This window comes from Ctenopharyngodon idella, chromosome 11 (genome assembly GCF_019924925.1).
Source record: "Ctenopharyngodon idella isolate HZGC_01 chromosome 11, HZGC01, whole genome shotgun sequence".
Classification (NCBI taxonomy): Eukaryota; Metazoa; Chordata; class Actinopteri; order Cypriniformes; family Xenocyprididae; genus Ctenopharyngodon; species Ctenopharyngodon idella.
The window spans coordinates 14945818-14967072 of NC_067230.1; the positions used below are offsets into that span (position 1 = coordinate 14945818).

At 35.7% G+C, this 21255-nt stretch overlaps 1 protein-coding gene across 1 annotated transcript in view; it reads right to left on the reverse strand.

Annotated features, from left to right (window-relative positions):
• Window positions 1–21255, reverse strand: part of ano8b (anoctamin 8b) — a 33273-nt gene that overhangs the window by 8641 nt on the left and 3377 nt on the right. Inside the window, exons 2-13 of the mRNA XM_051912653.1 lie at window positions 12200–12310; window positions 10643–10775; window positions 8757–8895; window positions 7995–8091; window positions 7608–7724; window positions 5378–5505; window positions 4834–4995; window positions 4590–4742; window positions 3965–4091; window positions 3571–3626; window positions 3396–3470; window positions 572–1309 (exon numbers count right to left, since the gene is read on the reverse strand). Of these exons, the coding sequence (XP_051768613.1) occupies window positions 572–1309; window positions 3396–3470; window positions 3571–3626; window positions 3965–4091; window positions 4590–4742; window positions 4834–4995; window positions 5378–5505; window positions 7608–7724; window positions 7995–8091; window positions 8757–8895; window positions 10643–10775; window positions 12200–12310 (2036 nt within the window). The remainder of the gene's footprint in view (window positions 1–571; window positions 1310–3395; window positions 3471–3570; window positions 3627–3964; window positions 4092–4589; window positions 4743–4833; window positions 4996–5377; window positions 5506–7607; window positions 7725–7994; window positions 8092–8756; window positions 8896–10642; window positions 10776–12199; window positions 12311–21255) is intronic.

Genomic DNA, 21255 nt, shown 5'->3' on the forward strand with positions numbered 1-21255 from the left:
AATGAGTGCAAGAGGTCACTTCTGTTGTCAGAGCGTGTTCAGACCTCACTAACCAGATGCTCAAGGCAGTTGGACATAGTGGTGTATTAGAGGTAAAAAATGATATAAATATTGTTCAGTTTCTCGCACAAACCGATCGTTTTGTGTCTTAGGACAGCAATGTGTCGTCACGAGCCGCAGGGTTTAATTTGGATTTGTCTGTGCATGTTTTCTTCACTCTCATAGATTTTGTTACCATTGACATGCATTATATGACTGACAAACGGTTGGAGTTAAAAATCATCATTTGTGTTCTACTGAACAAACAAAGTCACCTACATCCTGGATGCCCTGGGGGTAAGCAGATAAACATAAAATTTTCATTTTTGGGTGAACTATCCCTTTAACACGTGATTATCCGTGCATTAGTTAAGCATGAATTAATGCATATTAGTGCACCCATATTGTAAAGTGTTACAAACATATGTAACTAAAGATTCAGTTAGTTTTGAACATTTTCTGTTAGCACCGCTAATGAAAATAAATGTGTTTGTTGTTTGTCTTAGACTATATGTATGGAGTGTCTTCTGACCTGGTTCGTTTGCATGCAGCTCTCAATCTCGGCCTGTGTCAGCGTAGCGGTTTCTTGCTCTTCAGGAGGATCCATCCATGAATCTCTCTTCGTCTTACTGTCAGCCCTCTCTAAGCTCCGCCCCCTCTTCCTGAGCCTGATTGACGTGCTGTTCTCCAATCCTGCTGGCAGCGGCTCTGCTGTCAGTTCCTTCATCTCCGGAACCCCATTTTCATCATCATCATCGCACATCTCAAAAACCGAGGCAGGATCCATGCCCCTCTCCACCATGGTGGGGCTCCCCTCCTCCAGGAAGCTATCATCCACTGGGCTGACGGAGCTTGCGGACTTGCGCTCCACCTTCTCAATGAAGCTGACCTTTCGCAGCTTCAGGCCGCAGTCAATGAGGCTCTCTGATTCGTTCTCTTCTTCGCTGTGCCTCTCCCCAGGCTCCTCCTCCACATCCTCGTCCGGGACGCCACAGCCTCCATTGAGACACTTGCGTTCTCGCCTCTCTTGGGGGCCCTCCTCACCCATCTGTGGGCCGCGCAGACCTGACCCGAGCACAGTGGGGTCGCTGGGCGAGACTTGCGCTCGCCCTGCTGCGAGTCGCCCGTACTTGAGCAGTGCAGACACCAGCAGCTCCCAAACAGCCCGCAGCGTGAGCTCACCCAATCGGTGCCGCTCGGCCAGGTAGGGCTGCAGGACTTCCTTCATGTTTTGCACAAACTGCCGGATAATCAGCAGTGTGGCCAGCATCTACAGCAATAGAGACACCAATAAGCTATACTCTCACATGACAAGGCCGAACATTAATACAGATATCACAATTTCAATTCCAATTTTATTTGATTCTAATATATTTGGCCATGTGTTAGTTAAAATGTCCATTTTCATTAGATATGAAATTCTTACTCTCTATTTTTCTCTACATACACACACTACTGTTCAAAACTTTATGGTCAATAAAGTTTTTTTTTGTTTATGAAAGAAAAAGAATACTTTTAATACTTTTTAATTCAGAAAAGATCCTTTAAAAGGTGCAGTGTGTACATTTTAGCGCCTTCTAGCGGTGAGGTTGCGAATTGCAATATAGAGAAGCTACCGTTGCCAACACAGGACAAAGATGTCGTTGTCTGAGACAGCAGAGTCAAGCAAACACGCTCTGTAGAGCAGTTTGTCCTTTTAGGGCTACTGTAGAAACATGCCGCCGCAAAATGGTGACTTAACATGTAAGGGAACCCGCGGTGTATGTAGATAGAAATGACTCATTCTAAGGTAATAAAAACATAACTGTTCATTATGTAAGGTAATATTATATTGCATTTCTGTCAATAGATCCTGGTAAAATTTACACAGTGCACCTTTAAATTGATCAAAAGTGAAAATGTATAATGTTACAAACTATTTCTATTTCAAATAAATGCTGTTCATCAAAGAATCCGATTTCAAAACACTGCTTCATGAAGCTTCGGAGCGTTATGAATCTTTTGTGTCGAATCATGATTCAGATCGCATGTCAAACCGCCAAACTGCTGAAATCACGTGACTTTGGTGCTCCGAACCGCTGATTCGACACAAAAGATTCATAACGCTCCGAAGCTTCATGAAGCAGTGTTTTGAAATCGGCCATCACTATATAAGTCGTTATTTTGTTTTTTTTGGTGCACAAAAAATATTCTCGTCACTTTATAATATTAATATTGAACCACTGTACTCACATGAACTGATTTAAATATGTTTTTAGTACATTAATGGATCTTGAGAGAGGAAATGTCATTGCTGGCTATGCAGTTTTGCAATTTTCTGCATTGTGCCTCTATATGCACATCTACCTGAAGACCTGCAAACTCACAAGAGGTGAAAAAGGTGACAAACTAAATAGTTGTAGGGGGGTCTGGGGGCTTCGTCCCCCCATGAGAAAATTTTTGTGATTTTAACATGTTAACGAAGCGTTTTGGTGCACTCTGACAAGAAAATAAATGAAAAAAAAAACAACAACATTTGCTTAAAAAAAAATAAAAATAAAAATTGTCACTAGGGCTTGGGCATTGACACAAATTTCACAATTGGATTCGATTTCAATTCAGGAGCTTGCGATTTGATTTGATTTGATTACCTTCGATTCAATATTGATTAATTTGGGACCTATTAAGGTAAAGTACATAGCAAATTTCCTCAAAGAAAAAAAATATCTCTCAACTAATGTTGTAAACTATACAGGGAGCAACAGTCGGTACATCATTATATTATTAAAGGTTAAAATTAATCGCTTTGTAAGCTACTTACATATAAATTACCCATAAAGAAGTTTTTATAATAACGTTATAATATATTTTTAATGACACAATTATGTTTCTACTCGTTTTTTAGGCTATAAACATTTAAATGGTGGCTGTCATAAAACGGATTTATTCAACATACATTCAAGCACATGTTAAGTACAAATACAAGGTATATGCAATAGCCTATAGTGTATATATTTTGCAAAATACTCCTCTCTAAATTCATTTTTGTAGCTGACTAACAAGTTTTTGGACACTGAACGGCTTTTCTGAGGTAAATGGTACGGTAAATATGACATTTTTTACAATCTGTTTTACTGACGTCCATGGACTGACGTCCTTTCCATGGTTGAAACACTCATTGAGCGACTACACGAGACATGATACGGATTTTGTTAAGTTGTACTGTATGTTTCAACATACCTTCAGAGGTTCATTCATGTTTATTTCATGTTGTAATTAGTAAAGTGGAAGAGATGATCGGTTCGTGCGACAAATGACAAATTTCGGCGAATTTCGCAGAAAAGCGACTAGTTTGCAGTCCAGTCAGAGACTCTCACCTCTTTCAGACGCTCCATGTCTTTGAGGTAGAATCCAATATAGAAAAGGCTGAGATAAGAATTTACAAACTGAAACTGAGAAAGAAAGCACATTTCAGGAACAAAACGTGAATATTTTAGATACAAAATGTTGAATACTCCAAAATGTATATATATTTTTTTCACAAGTACTTACAAGAACCATTTTAATGATGAGATTTTTCTCATAGGCACTCTGGAGTCTGTAGTTTTCTGTGGGAAACAGAAGATTCAGACATTAGTATTCACCTCACAGAGGCCTAACAACTAGCCAGCTTTTATCTTCTTTCTCCTTCACTCCTATGTTTGGCTTCTGGAAGGCCGTATCCCAAAAATCCAGACCACTATCCATTTCAGCCTGGCTATTAAACCAAAACCTCCTGAATTTAGTGCACAGTTCCCTAATAAAATTTGTTGAATACAGTGTTAATGAACTTATTATAGCTTAAATAATGAATTAAGTCATTTAGCACAAAGATTCACATTCAAGTGACAGCTGCATCGAGTGAGTGAATATAAACGGCAGCTCTTGCAGATATGCTCTGACTCACCCATGTCATTTAGCCAGCAGGCGATCTTTCTGTACACCTCATCACACGCCGTCACAGTGATGGCCAACATGATTTTAGGGATAAATCGTGCTACTCGTGGAAGCTCCTTAATCCCCATCACAAATTCCTGCCAAACATCACTTCATTACAACTCACATTAAATGAAATGTTTTTGCACCAAATCCATACTGTTATTATTTTTATTATGATGCAACAAATTTTATTATTGTTTTTTCCACATGTGGTCCACTTATAATGTTTAATGTTAATGCTAAAATTTAAGAAAATACAATGCAACTATATTGTGTACATGGACTTTTTTAAATCAACAACAATATTAGGCTAAAATGAATGTATAAGGCATATACCAAATATACAATCTTAGGTCTTGTGAATATATAAATACTTCACTATTTTTGATCACCTTTTTTTCTATACTTGTTCATTTTAAAATCATAAAAGATTCTTGACAAGTACAAAAAGCACATGCAGTCTCTCAATTAATATGAGGTCATGAAATCTGCATGCATAATAATTAAAAAATGTCGAAAAATAGGAATGCAATCGCAATGCAGGACGTCAACTACCATAGATCAGTATGTGTGTGTTAGAGAGTGTAACTCACCTGAAGCTCAAAGCAGACCAGCATGGCCAGAAATACAAAGCAAAGGCATAATATACAGATAGGAAAGCTGACCAGCCATCTGAACACTCTCCTCCTCCACGGAGGGTAATAAAACTCTTCACAGCCCGTTACTGGACTGCACCGCTTCACACCCTGACCCGAAGAGCAAGAGAGAAAAAAATATTTAAAGAGTCGTTTTAAAAAATATATGTGTTTTTAGACATATCTTTCACACTGTCATTACCCTGAACTGAGGTCTGGGCTCCTCCAGGGACTCGGCTGGGGTGTCCAGTGTACCCCACTTATAAGCGAGCTCTGCCCCTCTGCGTTTCCAGCGCTCCAGGAACAATGTGGCCCACACCACATTAAAGAGAGCAAACACCACGCAACAGATATCCCTGCTGGTCTGAGAGGACAGCGACAGGAACACAACATGAACAATAGTAGACTCCAATATAAACATTTCAATCATAGCTATCAAAATAGTTTTAGCACGGTAATCTGATTACAGTTATGTAATCAGATTACTTTTTTCAAGTAATTAGTAAAGTAACGCATTACTTTTAAATTTACAACAAAATATGTTTTTCAATACTTTTTCAAATAAGTAACGCAAGTTACTTTGTTTTCCCATTTATTGACTGTCAACTCTCCTGTCCCCATGTTGAGAGAAATCATCACACATGTGAATTCCATAACTTAAATTTTAATTAATCTTTAATTAACTCTTGGAATATAGTGGATTAGTCACTTTTATGGTATGTTATGGTGTATAAGTGGTCAAATACCTGATCTGATTCTGTGAGCATCCACAATACAAAGCCAATAACAGCTGGATACAACATGGAAGTGGTGTAGAAACCCAGCCAGGCGAAGTACATTGCAATCTTCGCTCCAAAATAATCACAAATATCATCTAACACAGAAAACAAAGAAATCATTCAAGTATCCAAGTAAGGCTGCAGCAACTAAGTGATTAAATCAAAAATAATCAGTAATAAAAATTAATCAACAACGAATCTGTTTATTGAGCACTTGCACGCTATGCACAGAACAAATCTGCCAGTCACAAACAAACGGAGCACTACTGTTAAAAGTTTGGGATCGGTAAGATTTTTAATGTTTTTAAAAGAAGTTTCTTCTGCTCACCAAGGCTGCATTTATTTAATTAAAAATACAGTAAAAACAGTAATATTGTGAAATATTATTACAATTTAAAAGAACTGTTTTCTATTTGAATATATTTTAAAATGTAATTTATTCCTGTGATGCAAAGCTGAATTTCCAGCATCATTACTCCAGTCTTCAGTGTCACATGATCCTTCAGAAATCATTCTAATATGCTGATTTGCTGCTCAAGAAACATTTATTGTGTACAATTGTACAAAATATTTGTGTACAATTATTTTTTTTTCAGGATTCTTTGATGAATAAAAAGTTCAAAAGAACAGCATTTATTTGAAATATAATTTTTTGTAACATTATAAATGTCTTTACTGTCACTTTTAATTGATTTAATTAATCCTTACTGAATAAAAATATTAATTTCTTTAATTTCTTTAAAAAAATAAATAAAATTCTTACTGTTCAAACTTTTGAACGGTAGTGTATAATGTTACAAAAGCTTTGTATTTTAGATAAATGCTGTTCATTTGAACTTTCTATTCATCAAGGAATCCTGAAAAAAAAGTACACAACTGTTTTCAACATTGACAATAATCATAAATGTTTCTTGAGCAGCAAATCATCATATTAGAATGATTTCTGAAGGGTCATGTGACAGTGAAGACTGGAGTAATGATGCTGAAAATTCAGCTTTGCATCACAAGAATAAATTACTTTGTAAAATATTTTCAAATAGAAAACAGTTATTTTAAATTGTAATAATATTTCACAGTATTACTGTTTTTACTGTATTTTTAATTAAATAAATGCAGCCTTGGTGAGCAGACGAAACTTCTTTTAAAAACATTACAAATCTTACAGATCCCAAACTTTTGAACGATAGGTGTACATTTTGCTAAAATATTTGTTGTTAGACAATAAATGTAGGTTCAAAATTGTACATAATTGAGTAATAATTGAATTAATTTTTAATTGAGTGATTTTAACTTCTAAACTTTAAAATGGTAAGCTGTAATCAGTTATTTTTTTTAGAATGCAATATTTATATTTTGACCCTTTTTGCACATAATGTACAGCATAGTATATTGTTATGTTTCCCGTCTCGTTTTCTCCTGTCTAGTGTTCTAGGACTCTTATTTTGAAGTATATTTTTGTTCCTGATTTAGTTCCTGTTTGCCTTGTTTTTTGCCTTAGTGATTGATTTACTTCACCTGTTAGCCTGTCAGTATCTCAGTGTTGCCTTTGTTCTTTGTCTGGTGTTGTCCTCAGTTGACTTCAGTTGTACCTGCCTTGCCCTGGTCTGGATTTACCTTGTTTTCTTGTCGTATCTGGATTTACTGTTTTTGCTTCCATTTTAAGTAACTGGATTCACTTTTGTTACGTTTGTTAATAAATATCTGTATTTGGATCCGACTCTCCATCGTTTCTGAACCATAACACGTTACACCTACATTGATACATTCACTATATTTGTTTTGATTGAGAGGACAACATTGGGCAGGATGTGGAATAACATTTTCATAAATAATTTAAAAAAAAAACTTAAAAAGTCCTGAAGACAATATTACAAAAAAATATAATCTTTAACAAGGGAAGTGATCCAAAAGTAAAATGAAAACTGCAATTTCCTGCTAAAAACCCTTAAACTAACTCGAGCTGATTTCTTATATCAGGTTTTTGGCCACTTTTCAACTGGTCATCCGAGAGACCATCTGACAACCCAGCTGAACACCAGTTGGCTAAGCTGGGAGACCATTTAAAAGAAACTTAAAACCAGCAAAGTGTTTTTCTTTTCAGTAGGGATAGCAACATTACTTTTCAATTCACAAAACAACAACAAAGCTGACACCGAAAATACATTTCACTGTTGACTTCCCATTGATAACTACTAACCCAGTGGCTGTTTTTCACACACGGCCTGCACCCATGACTTCATCAGCTGTCCCAGAATCCTTTGCTCATGAAGCGGGAAGACTTGCTGGATCACACCTCGTGCCCTCAGCTCAGGAACTGGAACATACACACACAGTGCACGCTCACTAACACACACACAACATGAACAGGTATTCAAAACTTTGGTAAAACTTTTCCTTCTAGAAACGTTGACTAGATCTGTCACAAGCAACATATAAAATGTCAGCCTGCACAATCAAATTGATTTCAGGTAATCCAGATACTGATACACAAATATGAGTGACTTGTACATACATACAGGCCACTGGTACAGATCAAGGCACACACTTCTCAGGGCTCTCAGGAAGTCTAAATATAAGGACTCACTGATTGGCTGCCCTTCCAGGAAGTGGATGTTGTGAAGGGCCTCCCCATGTTTAGCTCTGAGATTGTCCAGCCAGTATTTGATTATGCTTTGACGTTCCTGTGATACGGAAAAGAATACGCTTCAATCTATAACAATGTCCGAGAGAAACAAGAATGTACCCAACCCAATTTGATGTCTCAATGACGTCATTCTTTAAAAGAAAATTATGGATTAACTAAAACCTTAGCTCTATTGACCGTGATGTTGATTACCACAGAAGAAACACTGATTCGGCTCTCAGTTTATAACCAAAATAAATAGTTTACAGTAATGTGATTATAATAATAAAGTCTATGGGGCAAGATATTACCTGTTTAAAAGTAAAAAAGCGAAACATATTTTACCAACATCAATCAAAATATCCTTATTACTTTATGAGTTACTTATATAAGAATGTTTTATTTTAATTACACTGCATTGTAACCTATTTAATTTACATTAAAGAGCTATTTCTACCTGATTTAACCCATAAAATTTTGTTTTGTTGGTATGAATGAATGTATTTAGGTTTATTAAGTGATATTAAATAATATTTTCCACTTGAATAAAAGTTCATTTAGAAGTTACCATTTTTAGGTTACCACTTTTGTAGTGTTTGCATTGTTTTTCTGTTTAAATAAGATGTCTAAAGCACTCATGATATTATTGTAGTGAAAGAAAAAATCCTGAATTTAATTTTGTATAAAGGGATGTCAAATTTTATGCTCAATATTGTGAAGGACCTGTGAAGTGAAGAAACAGAGTTCGCTCTCAATGTTGTCGTAGATGTAATCTTCCTCACAGGAGAAACTGCGAGACCCGCCACCAAACTCCGGCTTCACAGCTTTCTGCAGTCCCATCTCTTCAGCCCCTCGTAAAAGACTGACCACACAACAAAAAATACATCAGCATCAATGTCACACTTAAGCTATCCTCTAACCATAAACACTACGAAAGGTCCTACAATTAAGCAAAGAAAAATAACCTTAGTCTTAATGTACCAAAACAAAATTTCTCTGTACTCAACTGTTCAAAAGTTTGAGGTCAGTATGAAATTAATACTTTTATTCAGTAAGGACGCATTAAATTGATCACAAGTGAAGGCATTTATAATGTACAAAAGATTTATAATTCAGATAAATACTGTTCTTTTGAACTTATTTATTCATAAAAGTGTTCTAGTTTCAGTTTCCACAAAAATATTAAGCAGCACTTTAAGCAATTGTAATAATTTTACACAGTATTAAAGGGATAGTTCACCCAAAAATGAAAATAATGTCATTAATTACTCACCCTCATGTCGTTCCACACCCGTAAGACCTTCGTTAATCTTCAGAACGCAAATTAAGATATTTTTGTTGAAATCCGATGGCTCAGTGAGACCTGCATAGCCAGCAATGACATTTCCTCTCTCAAGATCCATTAATGTACTAAAAACATATTTAAATCAGTTCATGTGAGTACAGTGGTTCAACATTAATATTATAAAGCGACGAGAATATTTTTTTGTTGGCCAAAAAAAACAAAATAACGACTTATATAGTGATGGCCGATTTCAACACTGCAAAAAATGCTGTTCTTACTTAGAATTTTTGTCTTGTTTCCAGTCCAAATATCTAAAAATTCTTAGATCAAGAAGCATTTTCTAGACAAGTAAAAATTTTTTTCTTGTTTTCAGGAAAAATAAGTCAAAATTAAGTGAGTTTTTCCTTAAAACAAGCAAATAATCTGCCAATGGGGTAAGCAAAATAGTCTTAATCCAAACTGAAAACAAGATTATATAGCTTATTTTTGGTTTGAGATATTAGAAACAAGACAAAAACTCTAAGTAAGAACAGCGTTTTTTGCAGTGAAAACACTGCTTCATGAAGCTTCGGAGTGTTATGAATCTTTTGTGTCGAATCCACAGTTCGGAGCGCCAAAGTCACGTGATTTCAGCAGTTTAGCGGTTTGACACGTGATCCAAATCATGATTCATAACGCTGATTCATAACGCTCTGAAGCTTCATGAAGCAGTGTTTTGAAATCGGCCATCACTAAATAATTCGTTATTTTGTTTTTTTGGTGCACCAAAAATATTCTCGTGGCTTTATAATATTAATATTGAACCACTGTACTCACATGAACTAATTTAAATATGTTTTTAGTACATTAATGGATCTTGAGAGAGGAAATGTCATTGCTGGCTATGCAGGCCTCACTGAGCCATCGGATTTCAACAAAAATATCTTAATTTGTGTTCTGAAGATGAATGAAGGTCTTACGGGTGTGGAACGGCATGAGGGTGAGTAATTAATGACATTATTTTCATTTTTGGGTGAACTAACCCTTTAAGGTTTTCACTGTATTTTTGATCAAATAAATGCAGTCTTGAGCATAAGAGACTTCTTTTAAAATCTTACTGACCCCATACCTTGAACGATAGTGTGTTGATGCAATGAGGCCCTCAACTTCTCAGGCATTCTTTAGACGCTCAAATTGGAACATGACAATAAACATCAAACAAGCATTTGCTTGGACCTCATGCCTCATCTCATATCACAGTACATCATCTCAAGAAACCATTAATAAATATAACAGAAGAAACTAAAAGAGAGATAAAAGCTGTGTCCTTCCCGTCCCCTCTCACTTTTCGTATGTGGCCGTGACGAAGAAGGCGTACATTCTGGTGTGTTTGTGATGTCGGATCTGGATAATGAGTTCTGGGATGCCGAGCCGTATGTGGTTCAGAAGCCAGAGCAGCGTGTGGTCATCTGTGGTGTCTGGACGGAGACAAATATACACCTCAGTCTCTGTGATTATTACATTCAGATTACGATTACATTACATCCTATTCAGTGGTGTTCTGAAATGGAGGCAAAGACACTTAATGTTGGCATATGCTCCTAGCTAAATAAACATTACATCAAAAAAGAGAAACCAAATACAATGCATTAACTGTGTAATTAATAGGGCTGCCACCTTATAGTCGACTAACCGACTAGAAGAGCCTTGGTCGACCAAGATTTTATTAGTTGGTTAGTCACAGAAAAAAAACCTCCACAGGAAATAGCGAAGTCTGTGAGGGACAGATCGTTAACGGCAGGAAATCCAAACATTCGCCTATCATTCATATTGCGTATCAAATTGCTTATCTGCTTATCTTGGGAGGCATGGTATAAACGAGATAATTGACTCCGTTGTCAATTATCCCTTACATATAGAGTAAAATTTCTTCTTAAAGGATTAGTTCACTTTCATATCATCCAAGATGTTCATGTCTTTCTTTCTTCAGTCGAAAAGAAATTAAGGTTTTTGATGAAAACATTCCAGGATTATTCTCCTTATAGTGGACTTCAATGGTCTCCAAACGGTTGAAGGTCAAAATTACAGTTTCAGTGCAGCTTCAAAGGGCTTTAAACGATACAAGACGAGGAATAAGGGTCTTATCTAGTAAATGTATATGCTTTATAAACACAAATTATCTCAGGCTTCCGCCAAAACCGTACTTCCGTCCAAAAGCTTACGCTGTATGTCCTACGCCTTCCCTATTCAACTTACGGAACGAACGCAGCGGCAGTTACATTTTTTCCGTAAGTTGAATAGGGAAGGCGTAGGACATACAGCGTAAGCTTTTTGAAGAATACGGAAGTACGGTTTTGGCGGAAGCACTTGGCGATCATTTGTATATATAAAGCATATACATTTAAATTTTTTCCGTAAATGACCGATCGTTTCGCTAGATAAGACCCTTATTCCTCGTCTGGTATCGTTTAAAGCCCTTTGAAGCTGCACTGAAACTGTCATTTTGACCTTCAGCCGTTTGGAGGCCATTGAAGTCCACTATAAGGAGAATAATCCTGGAATGTTTTCATTAAAATCCTTAATTTCTTTTCGACTGAAGAAAGAAAGACGTGAACATCTTGGATGACATGGGGGTGAGTAAATTATCAGGAAAGTGAACTAATCCTTTAAAACATTTAAGACTATGTGATTTTTGTGTACATGTGGTTTTATATTTTTTTGTTATTTTAGAATTAGATTTTGAGTGAAAGTTATTGATAGATGAATCATGTTTTTGTAAAAACGTTCGTATGCAGATTTCACACACAAATTTGTACATGGTTAGTGAATGAGACAAAGTGTGTGCAAACAAAGAATGGAAAGAAAGAAAGAAAGAAAGAAAGAAATAAAACATCTGAGGCACCTGGAAACGTCATAAGGACATCACAGTTCTCTGTGGGCACCGTCTTCATCCAGGATTTATGGGACATGATGTGTCTCCCGGCCTGCAGCAGCCGCTTTCCAAATAGCTTATCTGAGGAACACAACAAGAAGAGAGAAAAGAAAACAAACGTCAGTCACTTTGCAGTGTTGCTATGGACAAACAGACTCAGTCCAAGCCGTTCATTCTCCCTCTCTCTCACAGTGCCAAGTTTAAATGTCACTCTCACTCTCCTTGAAACATGAGAAGAGGAGACATACTGAATGCTCCAGCGCTGAAGCCCTGACAGCACCGCGGCCAGTGTCTGAATATGAACAATGACCTCAGAGACCAGAGAGTCTGCTCAATGTCTTGTGCTCTTGGTAATCTTACTAAAATATTTGTGTTGGGTTTTTTAATAAAAAGACAAAGAAATATGAATGTACATATTTAAGCTCAGATAATGAGAAATTAATTATTTAATTAATAATTAAAAATTAAGATATATATAGTTTATGATGTTACAAAAGATTTATATTTTAAATAAATGTTTCTTTTGAAATTTCGATTTATCAAAGAATCCTGAAAAAATGTATGCTTTCCACAAAAATATTAGGCAGCACAATGTTTTCAACATTGATAATAATCATAAATGTTTCTTGAGCAGCAAATCAGCATATTAGAATGATTTCTGAAGGATCATGTGACCGAAGACTGGAGTAATGATGCTGAAAATTCAGCTTTGACATAACGTTTATGTGTGACTTCTTTCAAAAACAGTACAAAATCTTACTGATTTCAGACTTTTGAACAGTAGTGTATGTATGATTTTCATATTCAATATACTCCAAGGTACTAGAGAAATGACTAAGGTAATGGCATTAGTGCCATCCAAATGCATTGTAATACCATGGTACTTTTTCCCATATATATATATATATATATATATATATATATATATATATATATGGGTTCGTTTGAACAATGCCAGACAGGAACATGTTTAAAAGCAGTTATTATTTTTGCTAATTCTTTTTGGTAATGTTATTAGCACACTTCACAAAAGAGATCTTGCCTATCAGTTGAAACACATTGCTTTCAGTTTCAAAAAATCAAATTCATCAATTAAGTCAAAATTGGATAGAAAGACTCAAATGCATTAAAACGGTTCTGGTCAGTTGTGTTGTGTTTTTGGCAGTGATCGCTCTATAAATGTTCAGCTGCTCACAGTGGCTTCATGCTCACTGATGCACGACCTTCAGAAAGTGGGACACAGTCTACATAAATCTAACACAATCTCAGTTCACTATCCAGCACCTACTAAATCATCTGCTAGGAAAATAAGGTTATCATAAAATATTGCTAACACTAAAGCCTAAATATTTGCACTTGATATCTAGCATAAAGCTTTTACATAACGTGAAGGATCAAGGATTTAAATAATAATAAATTATTATTATTAATAATATATTTTAAAATTGTGTTTTGTAAGTAAAATCATTGGCTATACATTCACACTACAAAATTCTGAATCATTGCTCAGATCACATTTTTAAGTGTGGTCAGTATCAGATTCGAGTGTGAACAGGTCACGATCCTGAACTGACCTGCATGCGCAAAAGAGCGAGAACAAAGATGGTGTAACACATGACTGTAGCAGCAAGCGCACGACGAAGAGGGATATCCAAAAAACTGTCTTTAAAAACAAAACTCAGGAGACAGGAAAAATACAACACAACCACCTAATTTAGCTACGACATGAGAGCCTGCATCCTTCGAAGGCTGACTGCGTCACAGCGGTGCAACGAAGACTGTCCCAATTCGAAGCCTCCTCCAAATGCGTCCTGCGTTTCCCGTGCAATGAAGGATACAACAGATAGATCCTTCACGGCCTTGCATACCCCAGAATTCACTGCGCGGCAGCGACGACAGGATTTTTGAGAGAAATTGCAGAATTACACTTTTAAACGTAAGTATTGGGTTTCAGCTTACTCAAATATCTAATCATACAAATGTAAAAATTATTAAAAAAAACTTTAAAGCGGTTCAAATGCTGACTTGTATCTTACTAAGGTGGATTGTATATATAGTAGTCAACATTTGAAGTGGATCAAAACCTTTCATCAAAGCTGTCCTAAAACCTTCTTCTTAGGACAGCTTAGTTCTTAGGACAACTTTGATTAACTTTTTTGATCCACTTCAAATGTTGACTACTGTGGTTTCTTTATTATATACAGAAGTGGACCATGTTGAACATATTTAGACAGTTTGTGAACCCTGTTTTGTTTGCAGACAGTTAACTTTCAAAAAAGTCCAGTACAAATGTTACTGCCACACATCAATGGAAGCTATAGGTGACAAGAACAATCCTCCGTAGGCTAGACCGTCCCATTTAACAACGCTCGGTCCGACCTTCGTGGCTTTTGAAGGATGCAGCCTCAATCAGGACACAGCTAGGGAGTAATGAGGTAACTCGAGGAACAACAGGTGAAGGGAATCGGTAAACAAACAAGGATCAAGAACAGTAAACAGGGAGAACCAAACTAAAACACACGGAAACTAAACCGAACCAAAGCATATACCTGACAGACGGCACGCAGCACAGAATTATACGGAAGTAAACACAGAGGTTACTGAAGTCGGCATTTACGCGTTCATTTATAAGGTTATGTGCTGCGGAAGCTAGCGAATTTGTGTGCAGGTAATGAGGACGCAGGTGAGGAAAAGGAAAAAGAGAGCACAATTTTTACATAGTTTTTCCTCAAGCTTTGCTTGTATAGAAATGACCGTGATTTTAACGGTAAAAGACTGCAAAAATGCTACGGTGAAAAACAGTTAATTGGTATACAGCAAAATCCCCAGAGTTAAATCAATTCTGCTCAGAGTACATATGGTCCCTCTCTAAATAGTGTTAAAGTAACAAAGTAGCAGAGTTAAAGTTAATGAGATAATTAAGCAATTAATAAGGCTGTGACTGAAGTAAGTTGTAGTTCTTGTGTTTCTCTTTTCTTCAGAGATTCTTGTTAACAGCAGGTGTTCATCACTAATGTGCAACCATTAATTAATTGCTTAATTATCTCATTAGCTTTAACACTGTTTCAGTGTTATTTTAACACTATTTAGAGAGGGACTATATGTACTCTGAGCAGAGTTGATTTAACTCTGGAGATTTTTCTGTGTACTATATACAGTGAATAACTGTAATAGATCTAACGGTACATTTAATGTAATTTACAGTTTTTGGAAGTGAAAAACAACAAGTCATTGTATAATTTACAGTGAAAAACCGTAAATTCCCACAATTCCCTGCGTGACACTTCACATTTCATGTATTTTCATTGATTAACTCTTTCTTCTTAGTTTTTTCTAATCAGTTACGCACATTTACGCATGTTTATTGCATTTTTAAAATTTCATGTGTGTTACCATGGTGGTATTTAGTGTTTGTGTGAATGACACCTTCTATATATTAGTACTGTTCTTCTCAGTTTGTGGAAAAGCTGCTTATGTGATGAGCTTTGATTCATCATGTGACCACTGTGTTTGGAGGTTGTCAGTGTATTACAAAGGTACAAAACAGATATTAGTACTTCAATAGGTTGGTAAAATAACATTATGTCAGTTAATGAAATACGTTTTTTACCATAAATTTAACTGTTTTTTTTTTTGCTACCGTATTTGTTACAGTAAAGTTCTGGCAACCACAGCTGCTGTTTTTTTACAGTAAATTTTACGGGGATTTTTTTTTACAGTGTAATACTTATGAGTATAAGAGCTCACCGTCCCTCCACTGACTAACTTCACTGCCATCTTCCATATTCAAAAAAACTTTGGAGTGACTCCCACCAGTGCAGAATTTTGACGAATGTTGATCTAGATTGACGTAGTCACATGAATTCCGACTGTTCAGACCGAGGTTGCATTGCAAAACCTCAGACATGTGTCTGATTTAGGACCACATATGGAGGTGGCCTAAATCAGAATCGAAAAGATCAGATTCCATGTGGTTTGTGCTGTTCATTTTGTTAGGAAAAAACAGATCTCAGTCGGATATGAGCAAAAAAAAAAAAGGATTCTGAACGTAGCCATAGTTACACAGTGAAATATTAACACTAATATTTCACTGTGAAAAATTTCTGACATTCCTAAATTCCCTGCATTATGCATCACTGCTGGATTAGACATTAAAATAGATTATGTACATCAGGATGTTTATGTTAATGATTACATTATTGTGCCATAATTTGTGTTACCCTGATATTGTTAATGCTGGTAAATGTTTATATTTTTATATTTAAAGGGATAGTTCAACCAAAAGTAAAACTGTCATGATTTACTTACTGTCATGTGGTTCCAAACCTGCATGACTTTCTTTCTTCTGTGGAACATAAAAGATTATATTTTGGGAAATGTCTTCCATAAAATGGAAGTCAACAGTCAAATATCCAAATATCTTCTTTTGCTTTCCACAGAGGAAAGTCAATCAGGTTCAATGTGCGTATATTTGTCATAATATCAGTGTGAAATATTTTAGTAAAAATATGAATATATTCTTTTTCTTTCCCACTATAATACACACAAAGAAAGTCAGAACAGATGGCATTAATTGCCTGAAGTAAGGCAGTGTAGCAAAAAGGGTAAGGGGGAAGGTTTTACAATGCCTAAAACATGATCGAGCGTCTTGATTGCGTCCAAAAGCTACAGCAGCAGCATCTCACTCATAACACATGTCACTAGTAAACACCTGTGATCTGGCCAATCATCAGTCAGTGCTCACTGGCTCGTTTTCCTAGAACTCTCAGCTTTATTTTTACCCAGTGTGTAAAGCCTAATGCAGGTGTGATACCATGCCATGCTCTCACACATCAGTGAGAAACATGATGGCAGATAGCGTTCTTTGGACATGCAGAGAGAATGCTTCACAAATAATAAGCAATAAAATATGGGGACTTCTAAATGGAGGGTACATCAAAGGAAAATCATGTCCATTTTTGGATTCTGTTCAAAAGCTGCAGTGATTTACCACTGTAAGTGCACTTCTCCTATCAGAGAGGTCATCAAGACAAGACATTATGGAGTGCTACAAACAATTATTCCAAAATAAAAGGGTGCTGAAAATGAAAGTACTGCAAAACAGCAATAATTCATACTGCTGATGAGCCAAAAAGTCTGGTAATTACTAAATTATTTGAACAAAGCCATTGAAGAATTTACTGCATGGTCAGGAATGGAGTCAGACTTAGGTGGACAACAATAACTACAAGAGGAAGCAAAAAATATTTGTTAAATGTACATTCTGCATTCTGAAATGACTGAGGTGATATATTAAACATCACAATCAGAAGAACATATTTCCAATGTATCAGCAAGCAATGTATTAACAGCAAATCTTTCATGTGCAACTGAGAAAATATAGCCTAGTCCCTCCACAAAGCAATTCCTGTGAAGCAGATAGTTATCTACTCAAATGAATGGGGCATTGTGAAGGAAAGGAGAAATTATGAATGACTGAATGGGCTGGGATTTGAATACAAGCTTTGGCACTTCCCACAGTACTTGATTATAGACTTTAATAAGCAGTACCATCAAATATGTCTGAAAGTCAGGTCTTTAGTATGCAAAGAAGAAATAATGAAACAAGCAGTTGCAATGAAATTCATTCACAGTCTTTCACACAGATGTTATAAATATTTTTGATATTTGACATTCCACCAAAAAGCAGTTCAAATATTAAAATGTTTATAATCACCATACTGTATCACTGCATCCAAAATCGCATATTGTATAGTAAACACAGGATGCTTACTAAATAAATACAGTAAGTGAGACTTGACGATTTATCTAAAGATTGTATCAATTACATCGTTACACCAGGTGACAAGTGACTGTTAAAAAATGTATTTGTCATTGAATCATTCATTTAAGAGATTCCTTCAAAAACGCTAATTCATTCAGAAACAAGTGAAGTCTTTATGAGTGAGTCATTGAATCATTCATTCAATCTGATAAAAAAAATCGAATTAATTAAATATTTTTAAATAGACGGTTTTGTTTAGTTGTTTATTCAGAGTCATGGGATAATCGTGATCTCTATTAAAAAAAATAAATAAAAAAAAGCTGAATCTCAATTTCCAGAATCGTGCAGCTCTAGTGTGAATGTGTGTAGTATGAATGAAATTCGTACTGCATCCGCCATGCTGTCATCGTCATGTGACTTACGGCGTTAGTTATATTTATGTATATTAGCAGTGTACCAGTACATGTATTCGTCCCGAACCGTACGGTACGGACGTCACGGTTCGGTTCATGCAGTCAGACAACGAATACAGTCAGTCACAGGCGATCCACACTCCAATCCAGAAGGGGGCGCGTGCGGTAATGCAACGCTGTTTGCTAACCGCTACAACAGGAAAAAGCACAGAAGAAGATCAAACGATCTAGATATGCGTGTAATCTCTCAACCAGGGAAAGACATCAATAAAACATCTTGAGAATAATATCTCACACAGCATAACATTTACCTCAGGCAAGTCATTTAGTGTCCACAGCATGTTAGTTCACTAGAGAAATGAACTCTAGAGGGGAGCCTTTCACTAAATATATGCACTATATTAGCTTATATATTCATTATATTTACTTTACCTGTTGGTAATGTCTTAATTTAATGTATGTTTAAATAAATTTGACATGAAAACTAGTTATGACAATAAATGCGTAAATTATTATGTTTAAAAAATGAATTTGAGCAATAATTTTATAATTAGATTTAGAAGTTAATGCAAAACCTACCTTATGTGCAATTTACATGTTTTTTATTTGAGTGTTGATTATTATATCTAAAAATAAATAGTCAAACTCAAAATAGTTTGAGCTCTGTTGTTAATTGTAACTTTTAATATTATATAATGTGCAAGAAAGGGATCCCTTCTCGCTTATATTGTTTACAGCATTAGCAGAGATAGATTTTTTTTATCTTTAAGAAAATTGTTTATTATAATTGAATTTATTTAAAAAGAGAGACACACTTTGTTCAATAAACCATTGTTTAATAAAAAAAGAAGAAAAAAGAAGCAATTTTATGTTTAGTTTTCTCCCCCTGCTGTACCGAACCCATCCCGAACCTTGACTTCAATACCGAGATATGTACCGAACCATCATGTTTGTGTACCGTTACACCCCTAATGTATATATATATGCAAAGTTCGGTATGGGGTTGGTAAAATGTATTTAATAAAGAAGTTTTTTTTTTTTTAAAGAGGTCTCTCTCAATCACAAATGCTGCATTTATTTGATCAAAAATACATTAATATTTTAAATAACTGTTTTCTATCTGATTTGGTGACACATTTCCTATTATTATCAATGCTGCCTAATATTTTTGTGGAAACCATGATACGTTTTTTTTCAGGATTCTTTGAAGAACAGCATTTATTTGAAATAGAATTCTTTTGTAACATTATAAATGACTTAACTGTACACACAGTTATAGATGTACGACCCCATAGGCAAGAGCCACTATTGCCATGCAGTGTGTTTTCCTCTGTGTCCTGTGAGGGACAATTTAAAATATTTCAGCACCGTATTTCCGAATACTAAACAACACTCAGTTCTTTATGACGCATTATTAATAAATCCTAGAAAAAAAGCAGAACATTCAGCCTCATATGATCTGTTACACATATTCTGAAAAATATTGTATTTGTTTATCAATGTGAGGAGGAACACACTTCCATAGCTATAACAACAGCTGTTATTATGAGATGTTGAAGGAGCGAAACCTCATCTTGAGTCCTGAGAGTCATCTCGAAATGTAAACGTCTGTCATTTGGAAACACTGGAGTTGAAACATGAGATCATTAGCTGTTAAAGACAGCTGTAAACTTACAGTCATACTGTGAGGAAACAAGAAATCTCAAAATTGATTTGCTTAGGTTTGCCATGAACTTACAACAAAAGCAATAACCTGAACCTATGTTTGGTATTCTTCAGGCTGAAAAATAATAATGTAACTGTTTTGTAACGTCACAAAAATAGAACCTCTTTAGTCACTGCCAAGCTCCATCACACCAACTAAAACAATGTCAGCTTTAACAACCGTTTTACCACTGTAAGAGATCTGGGTCGACGTCACCCGTTTACAACAGTAACAGATAAATAAACACAATAAAATAGATACCAGAACCAGTTACTAAAACTGGCATCCATCATCAAATTGCTGGCCTTTCATTTAGCTTATGAAATAACAACTGAGGCAATGACATCATGTGAGTGCTAATGGTTCAGTTAAATGGAGTTCTGTCTGCCCCACTACTGATGTCCTTATATCTAACTCCACTTGAAGGGCGCAATAGATCCAAATGAAGCAAAAGCAGAATCAACTGTGCTTCTCCTAAGAAAAACAAAAAAACCCAAACAAACCTAAAGTACCAAGTACCTATAATAGTGACCGTAATGACGTTTCTGATCCTGAATGAATCCTTTTGAACACAATGGTGAGTGATTCAATGACTCATCCATACACAAAAAACATTAAGTCATCACCTACTGGTTTAACAAATGAGCAGACGACTGACAGACTGACAACAAGCAAAGTTAAAAGAAGCCAAAGCATCAAGCTTCGCATGTAAGAAAAAAGGCTCATCCACTCCTGGTGTTTGATTTCTTTGCTAGTGGGAAAAACCTGCTGAACATAATTCAGGAAAAATAACACAACTTTGCTTCCATATGTGAAGAGAGAAAACACTGGGGCTGGGACGATGCATCATCATCAATTTAAAAATATGAATCCATTAATGAGTCACTCATTATCTTCATCGCTAGCAGAAGCCACTGAAGTTAAACTCAACACATTCATAACATTTTCACAACGCAATAAGAATACAAATGCCAGTCCCATATTTTGTGCTTAAAGGGTTAGTTCACCCAAAAAAATTAAAATTCTGTCATTAATTACTCACCCTCATGTCATTGCAAACCTGTAAGACCTTCGTTCATCTTTGGAACACAAATTAAGATATTTTTGATGAAATCCCGAGAGGTCTCTGACTCTCACGCGAAAC